Raw genomic sequence first — 14,167 nt, 5'->3', positions numbered from 1 at the left:
AGGAAAACAGAGCTGAGCAAGGAATGGATAGTTCTGAAATAGTAGATGAAGACCAAAGGTAACCTCAAGGCAGACAGAGGCAAGCAGCAAGTACTCCAGGCAGCCCAGCAAAGGCAAAAAATTCACCATCTTTTTATAGTCATAGAAGAACAAGAAACACAAAAACACCCCTTTCTGTCATATTCTGTGCTCTCACGTCAACTGTTTCTTTCTAAAATGCTCTGCCTCAGCTCAGCAATCTCTGAAGAATTTTGCAAAGTTCTTTCTTTATACATCACCTTTTCTGGAGCTGGTGGTGGCCGAGCTGACACCAGCTGTCTGGTGTAACAAAGCCTTTGAAGTTAGTGAGAAAGAGAGTAAGTAGAGACCTCTTGTCCTAAAATCCAGAGGTTTCTTTGTTCCTCTCTTTTTATTTCTTCCCCTGCAATACGCCCTGCGTGCTGGTGGAAGAGGCAATCTGAAATCCCTTCTGTCACGAATGAGGTCTATTCTTTATTCTTTCCTTTGCTTTCTGGGTGGACACGCTCTGCTGATAACACATACCTTGGTTCTTCCCTTGATTTCTGAACTAATGACTTCATTTGGGCAGAACCAGTTGAGGCAGCAACCAGGGACACTTGTATAGCTTTAAGGAAAAGAATACGATACAGCTGCTGCAAGTTGCTCTTGTTTAACAGGGAAAGAAAATAAAGCCTTAGAGTGGAGCCCAACCCCACTAAGTTTTACAGGGCATGCCACCTGCTGGAGGCTTACAGCAGGGCTGTTAGGCTCTGCTCATTCATCTCCTGGCTCTGCTCATATAAATCCCCCTTAATCATCAAATTCAAGCAACGCTTCCTCAAGCCATGAATGCTCAAATAGGTCTACTAGGAGGTCCAGCCTGGTCCAGAGGATCTGCCACCAGCTATCATTTTGCTGGTGATTCATCCAAGTGATAGTGGACAACCACATGTTTTGTCTCCCTCAAACTTACTTCTAGAACACAAGCAAATGCTGAAGGGTTGATAGTTTGATATCCTGGCCAATTTTTCCAGCAGAAACTGCACCATGTTTCCCAGAGGAGAAAGTTAACCATGGGGGCTAGGGATAAAACCCGCAAAATGTTCCGGGGTCCCTTTATGTGGCAAGAAAGGGCTGGAAACATTTTACATTTTTCTTTGCGTTCCACCTATAGAGTAGATGTGTAAAATGAAAGATACCTAAACTTTGCTGTAAAGGGAGGCTTGGTATTAGATGGACTTAACAGGAACGGGGGCTGTCGGGCATCAAACAGCCATGGATCTTCGGTACAGCTAAGACATCCATACCTAAGCTCGCATTCTCTTCCTCTGTCACGTTTCCCAGCAAAACCTGTTGGGCTCTTTGCGTTGATGACTGCTCATGTCTCTCTCACTGATCTTCATTTACATGCCTCTTCTCTGCATGAGGGTTGAGCATCCTGGCAGCTGTGGGCTGTGAATACCTCTGGCTGTGCAGACCCTCTCAGAAGTGTGCTGCATATTACACGCACTAACAAATATACTTGCACTCCAGACACTGCAAATCCTTCTTTCCTAGGGATGAGTAACTGGGACAAAATCAGGTCGATAATCAAGCAAGAGGGATATTAAAAAAAAAAAAAAAGGTGAGACAGTCACAACAATTTTTTACATTAATTTCTACTCTCCCAGAGAACTTCCTTCAGCTCTTGGGACAGACATGCTAAAAAGAAGGCAAGCCGAGGCATGTTATATGTGCTGTGTTAGTGGGGCTGGCTTTACGACAGCTTTGGTCTCAGCTTTGTATTTTGTTTTGCTTCTACAACAGGCAATGTGTTTCTTTCTGAAAGAAAACAACACAATTACTAGGAGTGAAAGAAACAATTAATTCCAATTAATTGGGAAGAATCAGAGAGTACTTCTAAGCTCCTACTCAAAGAGTAGTGAAAAACAGGTTATCTGCCCTGTACAAATCCAGTACCGGACCATTTTAAAAAAAAAAAAATCCCTCAAGTGAGACGTTCTGGAAGAACTAAGACTTTTTCTACCTATTTGTTGTCTGAGTCCTTGGTGTGCATTTCGTCATATTCTCATTTTTCCTTCTCAATCACCACAGTTAACTTTGGACTCTAAGTAAAACCACACTTTTGCACTGGGAATAACTCATGCACTCACTGCCAGAAGTACAGAGGTGAGGCCATTCCTCTCCCCCTCCTTCAGCAGGCTCTGAACCACTCAGCTGGAGTACCACTGCTCACTGTCTCACAGCACTGAGCCTACACAATTCTCTTTACAATGTCGTTTTACTGGGAAAAAGTTGGTTTTGAAAAGTAGTAGTTAAGCCCACTTGCCTCTTCTATTGTTGTTTTGTTTATACACACGTGTATTGATGGCAATCAGTCACAATTGAAGATTACATGCGTGTCCATGACTACCATGCAAAAAACCACAGATAATTTCTCTGCAAAAGAAAAATTTAATGAACATTTAATTCCAGAAAACTCCCATTCAAGGAATGCCAAGTTGAAACCTACCATTGTAACCTATAGCCCATCTGCAGGAAATCTAGCTCTCTCAGGAGACAACCCCAGGTGGAACTTGTCAGCGGGATTTGGGCAGCCTACATGCCTTCCCTGGTACTACCAAATGCCTGCCTTTCCCACTTCTCCTCAAACACACCTTCTTTTACCCATCGCAGGCCAGCCTGGCAGCTTGGAGAACAGACTTGGGAACACTTCCACATTTCCTTCCCTCGTCCTTTGCAAGAAGAGTTCTTCCTCCAGGAGAGCAAGGCAGGACTGAAAGCAAAAGCCCAGTTCCTTCTGACAGTCCCTTTCAATACCTTCTCTTCCAGCAACCGCAGCCAGTGTCCCACCACAGGACAACACCCATAAAGTCATTTTGTCCTGTTGTTCCTGAATGCCTTTGGATGCAGTGGCTGCAATTTCTGGATACCTGGGACAGGGTTGCTGGATACCAAAAGGCTATTTGAAAGTCCAAAGAGGAAAAAATGGCACTCTGAGTTACTGTCTTCATGGAAGACTCACTGGAGGCCTTTTCCCTTTCATTCGTGATCTGTACCACTAGAGGGTACTCTGCTATTATAAAGCAAAGTGCTCTGTGCTGAGGCTGCACCGTGACACAACCTGCTCGAAGAGCCTTTGCAAAGACATTGGAGGGACAATTCTAGCACACCTCATATAATGATACAGACAGCTGGGGGGGAAGCTTTCCAGCTCAAGCCCTTCAAAACATAACTTCTTTTTGAAATACCGATCTTGGTACAGTTCCGCAGGTCTTGCTGCATCCACAGCACAGGTCCTCCTGCCTTGTGGTATGTCAAAGGGTGTCCCAGCACACATCAGCAACTCACTGATTTGTCTGGCTTGATCAGTGCAGGTCCTCGCTCCAGGTGCTGCATCAAGGACACACGGGCTCTGTGCCTGGTCCATGCTGGTGGCTGGCATGTGGTTTCTCTTACTCAGGTCTCCTCAGTTGAGCCCATTGGCCCATGGTCCCAGCTCAGCTGCTGGCACCAGGCCCCCGTACACTCATGCACACTGATTAGAGTCCCTCACCCAGGAAAAGACAGAAATAGAGTTTAAGGAGAAGACAAGACAGACTGTGGTGACCAGGCACCAGGCATGGCCAGACAAGCGTAGTGATCAGCTTCCCGCATACATGCAACCAGACCCTGTTATCACTTTATCTCTGCTGTTTCGCAGGCCTTTTCATCCCCCAAACCCCTTCATTCCTCCTTTTTTCTCACCTTTGGTCCCTCCCCTAAGCGTCCCATAAGAAGTCCTGTGCAATCCCAAAATGTTCTTCCCCTGCATCCCGTCATGTGTCCATACGCATTTAGGCAGTGACCTCCTCAGTTCAAAAGGTGCTCCACTGATGACTCATCCGGATGGGTTTCACACCTGGATCCTGGGGCTGAGCATCTCCTGGGACATCCCTGGGTGCAGCCTGGGCAAGGTGCTCCTTCCTCCGAGTCCTTAGTTTGGCTCCCCCACCTGCCCTTCGGCCCCTGTGCTCCTCTGGGCTTGTGGAGGTGGGCCTTCAGCGGGCTGGTGGCTCTCCCTCCTGTGCTGGGCCGGGGAGCAGCCAGGGTGGGGTGTTATTTGGACTCCCTCACCTGCCATTGCCTTTCTGTCCTCCTTGATGGGTGTGAAGCTGACCTCCTTGATGTATAATCCAAGAGGTCCCTTCTCAAACACACCATGGACATAGCTGTTCAGGTTCTCTGCTTCCTCTGAAAACAAGCGCCTGTGACGGTTTTTCTCTTCCATGTTTCTCTTCAGACCTGCCTCCCTTTGGTGAAGTGAGGAGCCTGGTGTCTGCTCCTGCAAAAGACCCAGCACAATGGTGTGGTAACCACAACAAAGCTCTACATCATCAGGCAGAGAGAAGTGACGAGAAGACAGGAGGGCTGCCCTTCCAAGCACAGGACTAGCAAGAGAAAGAGGGAACCTGGGGGAAGTCAGAGGAAAGTGTCTGGCTGGAGAGGGTGACTCCCAGCTGTGGTCACTTACTGGTTTAGTCTGTGGATGCCAATAGCCCTCCAGAGCCCCTTCGTGCCTGTGTGACCAGTAGGGCAGGGGCAGACTTTTCTGGGGAAACTTCTGCGTGAGGCTGCTGGTTACAGCACCACAGCTCCGCAGTGCTCCCTCACTTTTGTCCAGGAGGGACATCCCATTGGACCTCCTGGCATTTCCAGCACCTCTTCCCCACCTTTCCACCTAACCCCTGGCTAACTTTTCTCCTTCATGCTCCAGGCCTTCCTCAGCATTACCAGGGGTCAGATGGGGCACGTATGGTGCCATCTACCTGGTGTGGCTGCCCCATGCATCAAAGACATGGCAGCAGCGGCGGACAGCAGATCTCTACGGAAGGGTTTTGTCACCTTCCAGGCAAGCACTGCAAAGCTTTTGAAGGATGTGAGTAATTACTGGAAGACTTGGGTGTTTGTATTACCTCATTTTGATAAAGAACGTCCTGGTCCTTCGGCATGTGCAGGCTTTTGGCTTCCTCGCTTAGGTCTTGGTGCAAACCTTTCTCCTCTTTCACCGCAGTTGGTGTTCTAGGTGCACTACATCTCTTCAGTCTGAAAAAAACCACGTGAACTAGTCATGTAATGCTTAGAAGCCTCCGGGCATTTAGAGGGAATCTTGCTATTTTAAGGTTTCTGTTACCCCTAGGATAAGTTCCCAGAGCAGGTATATAAAAACCCCAAGAGGAAAGAGAAAGGCAAATTGCAAGGTGAACACAGGCAAGCCATGTTATTTGCAAGAAAATGGAAATCACTCTTACTTTTCCCTTTTTCTGTTCTTTAGTCTCATGATGCAAGGTATCAAGATTGTTAAGAATAGCACTGCTATTACGACCGCCATGACGATCATGCTCTTCTGAGCACCTACAAAAAGAAACCAGTAAGTTCCCATAGAACATAGAGGGATGCCAACATATTTTTCCTGTCCTGTTGCAGAAGTTGGAACTGAAGTGAAACATTTGTCAGTTTATGCTCATTTATTCTTCAAAGGAGAGAATGGAACAGCACAACAATGTAACACTGTGGTAGGTGAGGAACTATTTTGTTTTTTGAATAAATATTGATAATGCCTCATATTTCCCTGGTATTGGGGGAACCAAACCCCAGCCTTTTTTCTCCTGACCTATTTGTGTTTTTCTTTCTGTGTGAAGGAGTTTTATCATGAGGCAAGTCTCACATCCTTCCTGAGACATACCCTCCTGCAAGATCTTCCATGTGAAATGTTGTTCCCGAGAATTCCACAGCCAGGGGCCTGCTCTGCCAGTGTAGCCCCCAGTTGTGGATACTGCTGGAGAGCTGATCACATCCACTGTAGATCTGTAAATGTGTAGAAATCTAAACATAGAGAGACATATATACATATGTACACTCAAATCTACACATTTATTAGAGGGTTTTGAGACGTTGGAAGTGGTTACCCAGAGAAGTTGTGGATGCCCCACCCCTGGAAGTGTTCAAGGCCAGGTTGGATGGGTCTTTGAGAAACTTGTTCTAGTGGGAGGTGTCCCTGCCCATGGCAGGGAGCTGGAACAAGATGATATTCACGGTCCCTTCCAACACTAACCATTCAATGATTTTATGATATATACATATAAGCACACATCCACCATACAGACACAAAGGTACCACAGAGAGGAGTCTTCTGGATGGGTTCCAATCATGAAATCTTCATCCATCCTGAGGTCTGAACTCCCAGAAAAATGTCTAGTGATGCCTATGTAAGCACAGGCTGTGCTCCCACAATTGCAAATCCTTTCCTAAGTGCTCCCCAGTACATGCTGCACCTCTCCATACAAATGCAGCCTACCTTCCCTTGCTTCTTCCAGGTAAACTGCCTTCATTTTCCTTCCCTGTGGGTGGTCAAGGAGGCAGGCCAAGGCATGGAGGTGGCTGGCAGAGAAGGTAAGTCTGTTTGCCACTGTTACTGTCCCGTTTGCATTTTGGACACGGTGTATTTCAGGGGACTCATCCAGGCTTCTCTCATTCAGCCAGGTGATTCTGGGGTCAGGCTTTCCTGTTGCTGAGCAGACTGCAGTGAAGAGACCCTCGGTGGGCAGGTGGGAATCATATTCCAGGGTTAGCTCAGAAATTGCTGAAAGCAGAAAGAGAAGGTACTTTTTACACTCTGTGGTGAGTTAATGGTCAAAGCTGGACGGGGAACCTCTCTGTACAGATGTTCTTACCCGAAAGCATCTCCCAGCTTATTTACCTTCACCTCCACTGAGGAAAGACATGGCAATTCTGGACACTATCCACCAAGGAGATGCTGCTGCATGGAAATCTCCACATGGTGGAGGAGATAAAGGCTTACCACTCCTGACTACATCAGACCTGTGCTGAGTGCCCAAAATTGAGAAGGTGTTAGTGGAAAACTTACTTTGGATGTTGAGACATATATCTTTGCTGAAAGAGCCGTGAGGGAACACATTGAAAATGCATCTGTAGTAGGACTCATCCTCAAAGGTGAGATTTTGGAGTGTGATAGCTGGGGCCCTCAGGGTTGCTCTAGTGAAACGCACCTTCTTCTGAAATGACTCTATCAGCTTCAGCCCGTGCTTTGGGCTGTAGGTGGCTATGTTCTGGAAGAAAGACCCGTTTCTCTTCTGCCAGGTGACTTGCAAAACATCCATTGAGAGCGAGAAGTTGCAATAGAAAGTTGCCTCTCCACCAAGGGCTGCTGTAATAACGCGGTCAGAGTTCACGGCTTCCTTCAAACCTGGGAACAAAGCAAACCCCCAAATCAATTCAGTTGGGAAAAGGAACTCGGTTGGGGAAGGGTATAGTGCCTTGGAACATCCAGTCATGGCGTTCCCATCTTGCAGAGCACTGGAGCAAGGAACTGCACTACAAGGCTGTGCGGCACATTGGGAGACATCAAACACCTCGGTCTCATGGGTGGCCATCACTTCATTAGCCTATGCTGTCCATGCGTCGTGGTGAGGAGGAAGGTGGCATGGGAACAGAAGGGCAGGCAGGCTCCTTAGCAAGCACAGCAAAGTTGAGCCCCAGGCTCATTTCCCTGTTGCTTCCCAGTGCGTTATTCTTAGCTCATCTTTGTCCCTGGGAGCTCAGAGGTGTCCTGTACAGACCCAACACATGGCAACCACCCAGCGAAAGGGGCTTTCACTCCTGAGGGCATCCCCGCTCCCATCTCGCTGCCACCTGCAGGGTGCGGGGGAGGCAGAGCAGCCCAGTCCATCCCACAGCTGGGAGGCATGCCAACGGCTGCAGAGGGATATCCCCCTGCCCCAGCCTCTCCCAACAGCAACGCGCACCACCCAGACAAGTGCATTGGAAATGCAAACCTGCTCCGACCCTTGTGCTGAGCAGCTTAGCGACACGTACAAAGAAAGGGAATATACGGGCTGAATCTACAGCTGGAGTGCAAACACAAACTCTGCCCTCTCTGACCTGCCTTTCCCGATTTTGCTGCTGACCAGCCCCCAGACTACTGGCTACTGTTCCAGATACCGATGAGTATTTTTCAGTCAGGATGGCGTCTGGGTCTCTCTGCTTGCCAAGAGAGGCTGGTGCTTCTCCCCAGTTAACCTCGTGCAGGGAAAGGGCTCCCCACTCACCCATCGTCGGCTCCTCCAGCTGGCAGCCTCCGCAGAGCATCAGCAGGCACATTTCAGCCCAGCAAAGGAGAGGGAAAAGCATCGTGGGACAGAGCAACTGCCCGGGAAAGCTCACCCCCTTTCCCCGCATCCCTCAGAGGGCGACTGGGCTCTGCCCTGGAAGTTGATTGACGATTTTCCGCCTTTTTTCAAAGTGCTCCTCGGAGGCCAATCAGAAGACCTGTGGTGCCAGGGTTTTCTGGGAACGGACAGACAGGCAGGAACCGTTCCCACCTTTGGTCCTGGGAGCCTAGTTAATCATTAATTACGGCATAAAGTGTGCGGGTAACAACACAGCGTGGCTTTAGTGCGACTTACTCCACCGACTGCAGTGGTAGCCAGAGCTGGAAATAAAGAGCACACCCTTTTTTGTCCCCAGCGGCCAAACTTGATATTCCGCTTGTTAGCCCCGTGCTGCTGAGCTCCGCTACCAGTGCCCTCATGAGGACTTGCCCCTCGCACGGAGTAAATGCGAGATCTTCGCCCCAGCCCGCAAGCACACCAAAACCATAAATTGGATTATGGAAGGAGTCTCTGCAGAAGGCAGGTTTGGCTGAAGTCCCCCCTCCCTGAGTACATTTGCCTCTCACGTAATTCCAGAAAGGGAAAGCCATGGGGGTGACAGAGCTCCTGCGCTCAGGGGTGATGTCTTGTGCTCAAGGGTTTTGCTGTAAAACCACGCAGCACAGCTCCTGGCAAAACGGCAATCCAGTGGGGAGATTAAGCACTGTGTCAAGTTTCTAGCTGCATTTACAGAAGGATACTCTATACAAACTTTCTGAGTTTTTCCTTTAGAAAGGCAGAAGGCTTTTTCACAAGAAAACATGCAAAGCAATTACCATACACATTCTGTCTGTCTTCATCTCTGCTATTCATGAATTTCACTCCACCAGGAAGGACAGCATAATGTTTTAGATTTCTTGCAGTTTTCCGTGAGTGTACATCCCATGCCTCCCCCCGAACCTTGTAGATTAACTCATAAAAAGGCAAGATGGACTCCAGAACACCCCTCCTGGCACCTCCACTGGGGGAAGGAGCTCTGCCCAGCCTCTCATTGGGCCCTGCAGCACAAGCTTGCACTTTAGGGGAACATGAGGGAAGTGAAACCAGCACACACCACCACGTCAGAGCCTTCCACAGGGTCCCTCAGGGATTTTCAGCCTCTCTCCCTGTGTTTAGCTCTATCATCACTCTCCTTTGATGCCAGCACCCCCCTGTCTCCTGACTTCTGCTCCAGGCATGAGTGGAGCAGCCAGGCAGGAGCATTCAGGACCCACCTCGCTGTGACTCGGAGCATGGCCCTAGCAGCCTGCCAAGAGATGCTCCACAGCAAAACCTATGGCACATAGTAGAGAAAGCTGTGGCCACTCACGTACATCCCTTTCCCCGGGTCAGAACTGCTAACCAAATTCAGGCGTTTTATTGAGAAATCAAACAAACCTCAATAAAAACCAAGCGTCATGGATTCTCACAGAAGCAACTCGAGGAATGAAGGGGTGGGCGCGGATGCAGCTAACGCCGCGGACGTCACATGTGGACTTTCCTTGGTTAGGAAGGCCCAAGAACGAGTACAGGCAAATACTTTCAATGCATGAGGGCAGCCGCAGAGGGACGCGAGCTCACTGTCTCAAGCAAACACCCAGCCCTAGCTAGGGCTGAGCAGCCAACGCAAATACCACTGCAACATGGATCTTGCACCCAAGATACAGCAGACAGAACAGAACAGATCTGCTTCTCTCTCATCAGCCCCAGAGCCCAGTTGGAGACCAGAAAGCAGACCCAGTTGCAGGCAGCAGTAGAAGGTCATATGCATAGAGTTTTGTGGAGGTGTATCTTCAGGTTTTTGTTTTTGTTTTTGTTGTTTTTTTTTCTATGTGAGAGGGAAGGTTGGTGCAATCATCTTAAATTATGCCCACTTCTTCCCTTCTAGAAACTCTTAATTATCCAGGCAGCAAAAGGGGCTTGGCTATTTTTGATTAAAGCAACAACCTTTACCTCCTGAATCTCACTGCTTTTTTACCCAAGCCAACCTACCAGCCAACTTTACTTCTATTAATAAATCCTTTCTAGAAAAGAGACAGCCTACATTTAATACCCTTAAAATTAAACTGTTCTGAAGGATATATGCAAAGATATTCAGCAAACTGTACTAGGACATTCCCCCTTTTCTCCTCTTTGTGTATAGATTCTGGTATTTAGAGAAAAACCTCTAGCAAACAAAGATATATGTTTTAACTCACCTGGTGGGCAGCTAAAAAACCCACCACCATCTCACTTATGAAAATAGCTACATTCCCATAGACAAGGAAGGCTCAAGGCCTCTAAGGCAAATTGGTTTCTTTAAGCTTAAAATTTAACCATGGGTGTTTATGACGAGATGCTGGACATTCTGTTTGAAAGATAATATCAAATAAAATATTCTGGAGAAAAAAAAAAAATCACCAGTTTTTTGTCTGAAAGTGTAGGGTGCTGGGTTTTTTTCTGCAAGCTTTTCATTGCGTCTTGATTGTTCATGTACAATTTCAAGTGCTCTTTTACTAGAAAAGCTGCCTTTTCTTCCCTTTTTCTTAAGGTAGTTGAAGACTGCAGCGTCTGCCAAGTTAGGGAAGTCAAAATGCTGCTTGTATTGTGTACAGATCTTAGGCTGAGGATTCCTTCAAGCTTCCCAGAAAACTCAGGTGCCTTTTTTCAAAGCTGAGCAGACTACAACAGAGTCCATCCACAAACAGCTTGGACAAGAGTTCGGTGCTCCTTTCACACACAGCTTTATATGGGCAAAGATGAAAGCAGAGGAGATATGAGAAGGCCCTTTGTATGGCTTCCAAAATATGACTAATTTCTAGTATACTAAGAGTGCAAACAAAACATATCCTTGATTTTTATCTGCCTGGTTCGATAGTCTCATTTATGAAAGGGAAAAATGCACTCAATTAGTGCAATTCTCTTATTTCAGCTTGTTTGCAGGGGCTTAGTGCTGAAAACTGAAAAAAAACAATAAGTTATATTTTCTTCCATGTCTGACTTCATAAGAAAATTCACTGGCGTGGTATTTAGTAGTTGAATCATTCCCCCAGGGTCTCACAACAGAGAAATAATGAACGACGCTTTCAGTCTTCGACCACCAAAACAAAGTTCCTTTTCACTGTGTAGACTTAGTCCTATGCCTCTGTTAGCAGTGATTTCAGACAAAGAATATTCCTCCTATTTCAGCCGGTGACTTGTAAAACATCTAAGGGCGGCATTTCATCTACATTTCAAAGTCACATCTTCAGCCAGAGCTACTAGGGCAATTCCATTATACCTTACTGCTCTCTTAGAGCCGGGAACCCGGTATCCAGGCAAATAAAAATACCAACACGGTGCATTTCTTAAACAGCCTGGCGTGCCAAAACAGGAACCTGGATATTTTATACAGCCTGAGGACCCTTTGTTATGTATCAATACATATACATTTAAAATACAGTTTAGAAGAACACTGGCTTAAGGTCCTACATGAGTTAAAACCTTAACACAAGCTGGCTAATGCCAAGATCAAAGGATCCCAGAACTGAGAGGTCCAGGCTCAATAATCCCATTTGCTTTGCAGAGAGAGAGACACGTTACTGAGAGCCAGTTTTACTCGAGTGAGAGACAAGCATTCCCGCTTGGCCTTTTTCCATCTGTTAGGAAAAATCATGCCCTGCATCGACACCACTGTTGCCCTGGGCTGGACAAGTTGCAGTGACAGGAGGTGGGCCAAAGCCAGGGTTGGGTCAGACCAACAACTGACCAGCCATGAGACAGGTGAAAACCTAGGTTTTTTTCCATTTCGTTTGTTTTGGGTTTGGTTTTTGTGGGTGGTTTTTTTTTTTTTTGTTTGTTTTGTTTTTTTTTTTCACAGGTGGAACATTCCTGTAAACTTTGAAAACATGCTCTGCTTCCATTTAATTACAAAGTTAACCTGCTTAATATCATTCATATTGGAGTAGCAAAAGAGAGCAGTCCATTCCACTTAAATTTGTTACTGGTTTTATTTTTACTTCTCAAGACCTATTCAAAATTTGCAACTTTTCATAGCCTAGATTCTATTTCTTAAAATAAATACTAAGTATCTGTATAGACCTATCTGAAATACAGCCTCCAAAGAATTACTTCCAAATTGTTAACGGAGATAACTGAAGAGATAAGCACAAGATAATCACAAAGAAACCTCAGTACAGCAGTTAGGCTGTTATCCACCCACAGTAAAAACTTCTGATCCCTTCAGTCATGTGCTTGTTTGTTCCCTGAATGGTGGTTTGTATCTATTTTGTACACTTTTCTTTCCAGCTAACAGCCAGTTAAAGAGAGTCCATATGCTTACATTATTTCCATCGCTACATGAAGCCAAAGTTCATGGCGCTAGCATACAGCATTTTATGGCATTGCATTTTAGTACATGCCTTTGTATAGCATGAAGGCAAATACACGTACTGGTTTTAAGTGTTCTGCCTTGGGGTGTCATTTGCTGTTCCCATTCTGATACTGTGAAAGACAAATAGATCAATAACGTCTTCCTTTCTTGCACAGCATTTTGCTAGTAAGCTACCATATCCTCCTCTTTCACTCAGTCTCTATCTCTACTCCTATCGTGCTTGAAGGCAGAAACCTACAAAAGCTTTTGACAATTCAATATTCAGCTAAATAGCAAAAGAAATTACAATCCCGCACGTAAAGAGATACTTTCATGACTCGAAACCCTGCTTTCCCCCACTCCAGGTGATCAGCTTATAGAAAATAATAGTAGGTAATCTCTGCAATCTTTCTGTGCTTATAAAGGTTTCTTGCCAACTTTGTGCCTTTCTTCCCTCTGAAAACCCTTTTCATTACCTGTGTCCAGACTCCCTGTTTCTGAGACTCATTTATCTCTTTTTTTTTTTTTTAAAAAAAAAAAGACCCATTAGTTTAAACATTAGTGGAAACTTTCTTTTTAAACTCAAAAAAAATCTCCAAAAACCCCCTGAAGCACAAGCGGGGACCCTGCTGAGTGGCGGGGGCTGATGCCGCCCAGCCTGTTCCAGAGAGTGCCAGGGCCTGAGCTCTGCCCTCTTGCCTCACAAACCACCAACCCAGGGGAAAAACCTACTTCTGCCCCAGCCCCTTCCCTCACAGAGGAGGAGGAAATTAAGCTGCAATGGCGGGAAAGCTTGGACAAAACACAGCTTCCTCATTTGACAGTTATGGGGCTCAGGAGACAAATTCCTGACTGTGACAGTTGCAGCCAGTTCCCCTTTCCCCGCAATCGCCAGCTGCGTTATTACTAAGCTCTAGGGAGCCTAAAAAAGCCTTTTATCACAAGGACTGGGTTTATTCATTCTCCACTCGCCCACTCGCTTTCATTTTGGGTTACTTGGCTTTTTGACTACAACTCAGCCTGGTTCATCTGGGATGCGCATGTTTGAAATAGAGGGGTGAGGAAAACCCAGATGACATGCACTTGCTCCGGGAAGCCAAGCGGAGGAGGAGACAGCCCGCACCGGCCAGCTTCATGCTGCCTACGAGATCGCATTGGCTTGGGAGGGTGGTGGTGGGGGGCTCATTTCTGCTTCCCTGGCTCTGCAGGGAAAGATTTCACAAGCACAGGGCGGAATTCAGGGAATTACAGAAGAACTGCCAAGATCTGACCTGCAGGTTAGAAGCAATGAATTTTAAGCAGTAGGTAACACACGTCACCCTGTGCTGGCGTGTATCTTGCCCATATGCAGCATCCACCTCCTCACTCCCACCAGCCTCCTGCTTCCCACTCACCTGCCACTACACCACGACACACACAAAACCCAGCAACCAGCCTACTACTCCTCCAGCTGCCCTTTTATTTCCCTGTTCCCCCCTGCAGGCAGGTGGCACACCTGGAAACACAAGGCAGCTGTGATTGGTTAAGGAAATTTAGAAGGGGGCTGTGGAAACCACAGAGGAGAGAAGGAAGCACCTCCGTTCCCCTTTGCTTTTTCATTACTTTCTAGGAAAGGCTAGTAGAAGTTGGAGTTGGCAACTTCCTCATG

The 14,167-nt window shown here is 46.8% G+C and overlaps 1 protein-coding gene across 1 annotated transcript; it reads right to left on the bottom strand.

Moving 5' to 3' along the window:
- Positions 1–2,398: 2,398 nt before the first annotated feature.
- On the bottom strand, positions 2,399–13,940 carry LOC141737847 (cell surface glycoprotein CD200 receptor 1-like). Its single transcript, XM_074572842.1, has 6 exons — positions 13,914–13,940; positions 6,908–7,246; positions 6,338–6,622; positions 5,292–5,394; positions 4,956–5,085; positions 2,399–4,324 (listed from the first exon to the last, which is right to left on the bottom strand). Exons 2-6 carry the CDS (start codon positions 7,158–7,160, stop codon positions 3,977–3,979), a joined length of 1,119 nt encoding a protein of 372 aa, XP_074428943.1. The 5' UTR covers positions 7,161–7,246; positions 13,914–13,940; the 3' UTR covers positions 2,399–3,976.
- Between the last annotated feature and the right edge of the window lie 227 nt (positions 13,941–14,167).

The sequence above is a fragment of the Larus michahellis genome, chromosome 1 (genome assembly GCF_964199755.1).
Source record: "Larus michahellis chromosome 1, bLarMic1.1, whole genome shotgun sequence".
NCBI lineage: Eukaryota > Metazoa > Chordata > Aves > Charadriiformes > Laridae > Larus > Larus michahellis.
The sequence above is the reverse complement of the archived record's forward strand: the minus strand, read 5'-3'. Positions and strand labels throughout refer to the sequence as shown.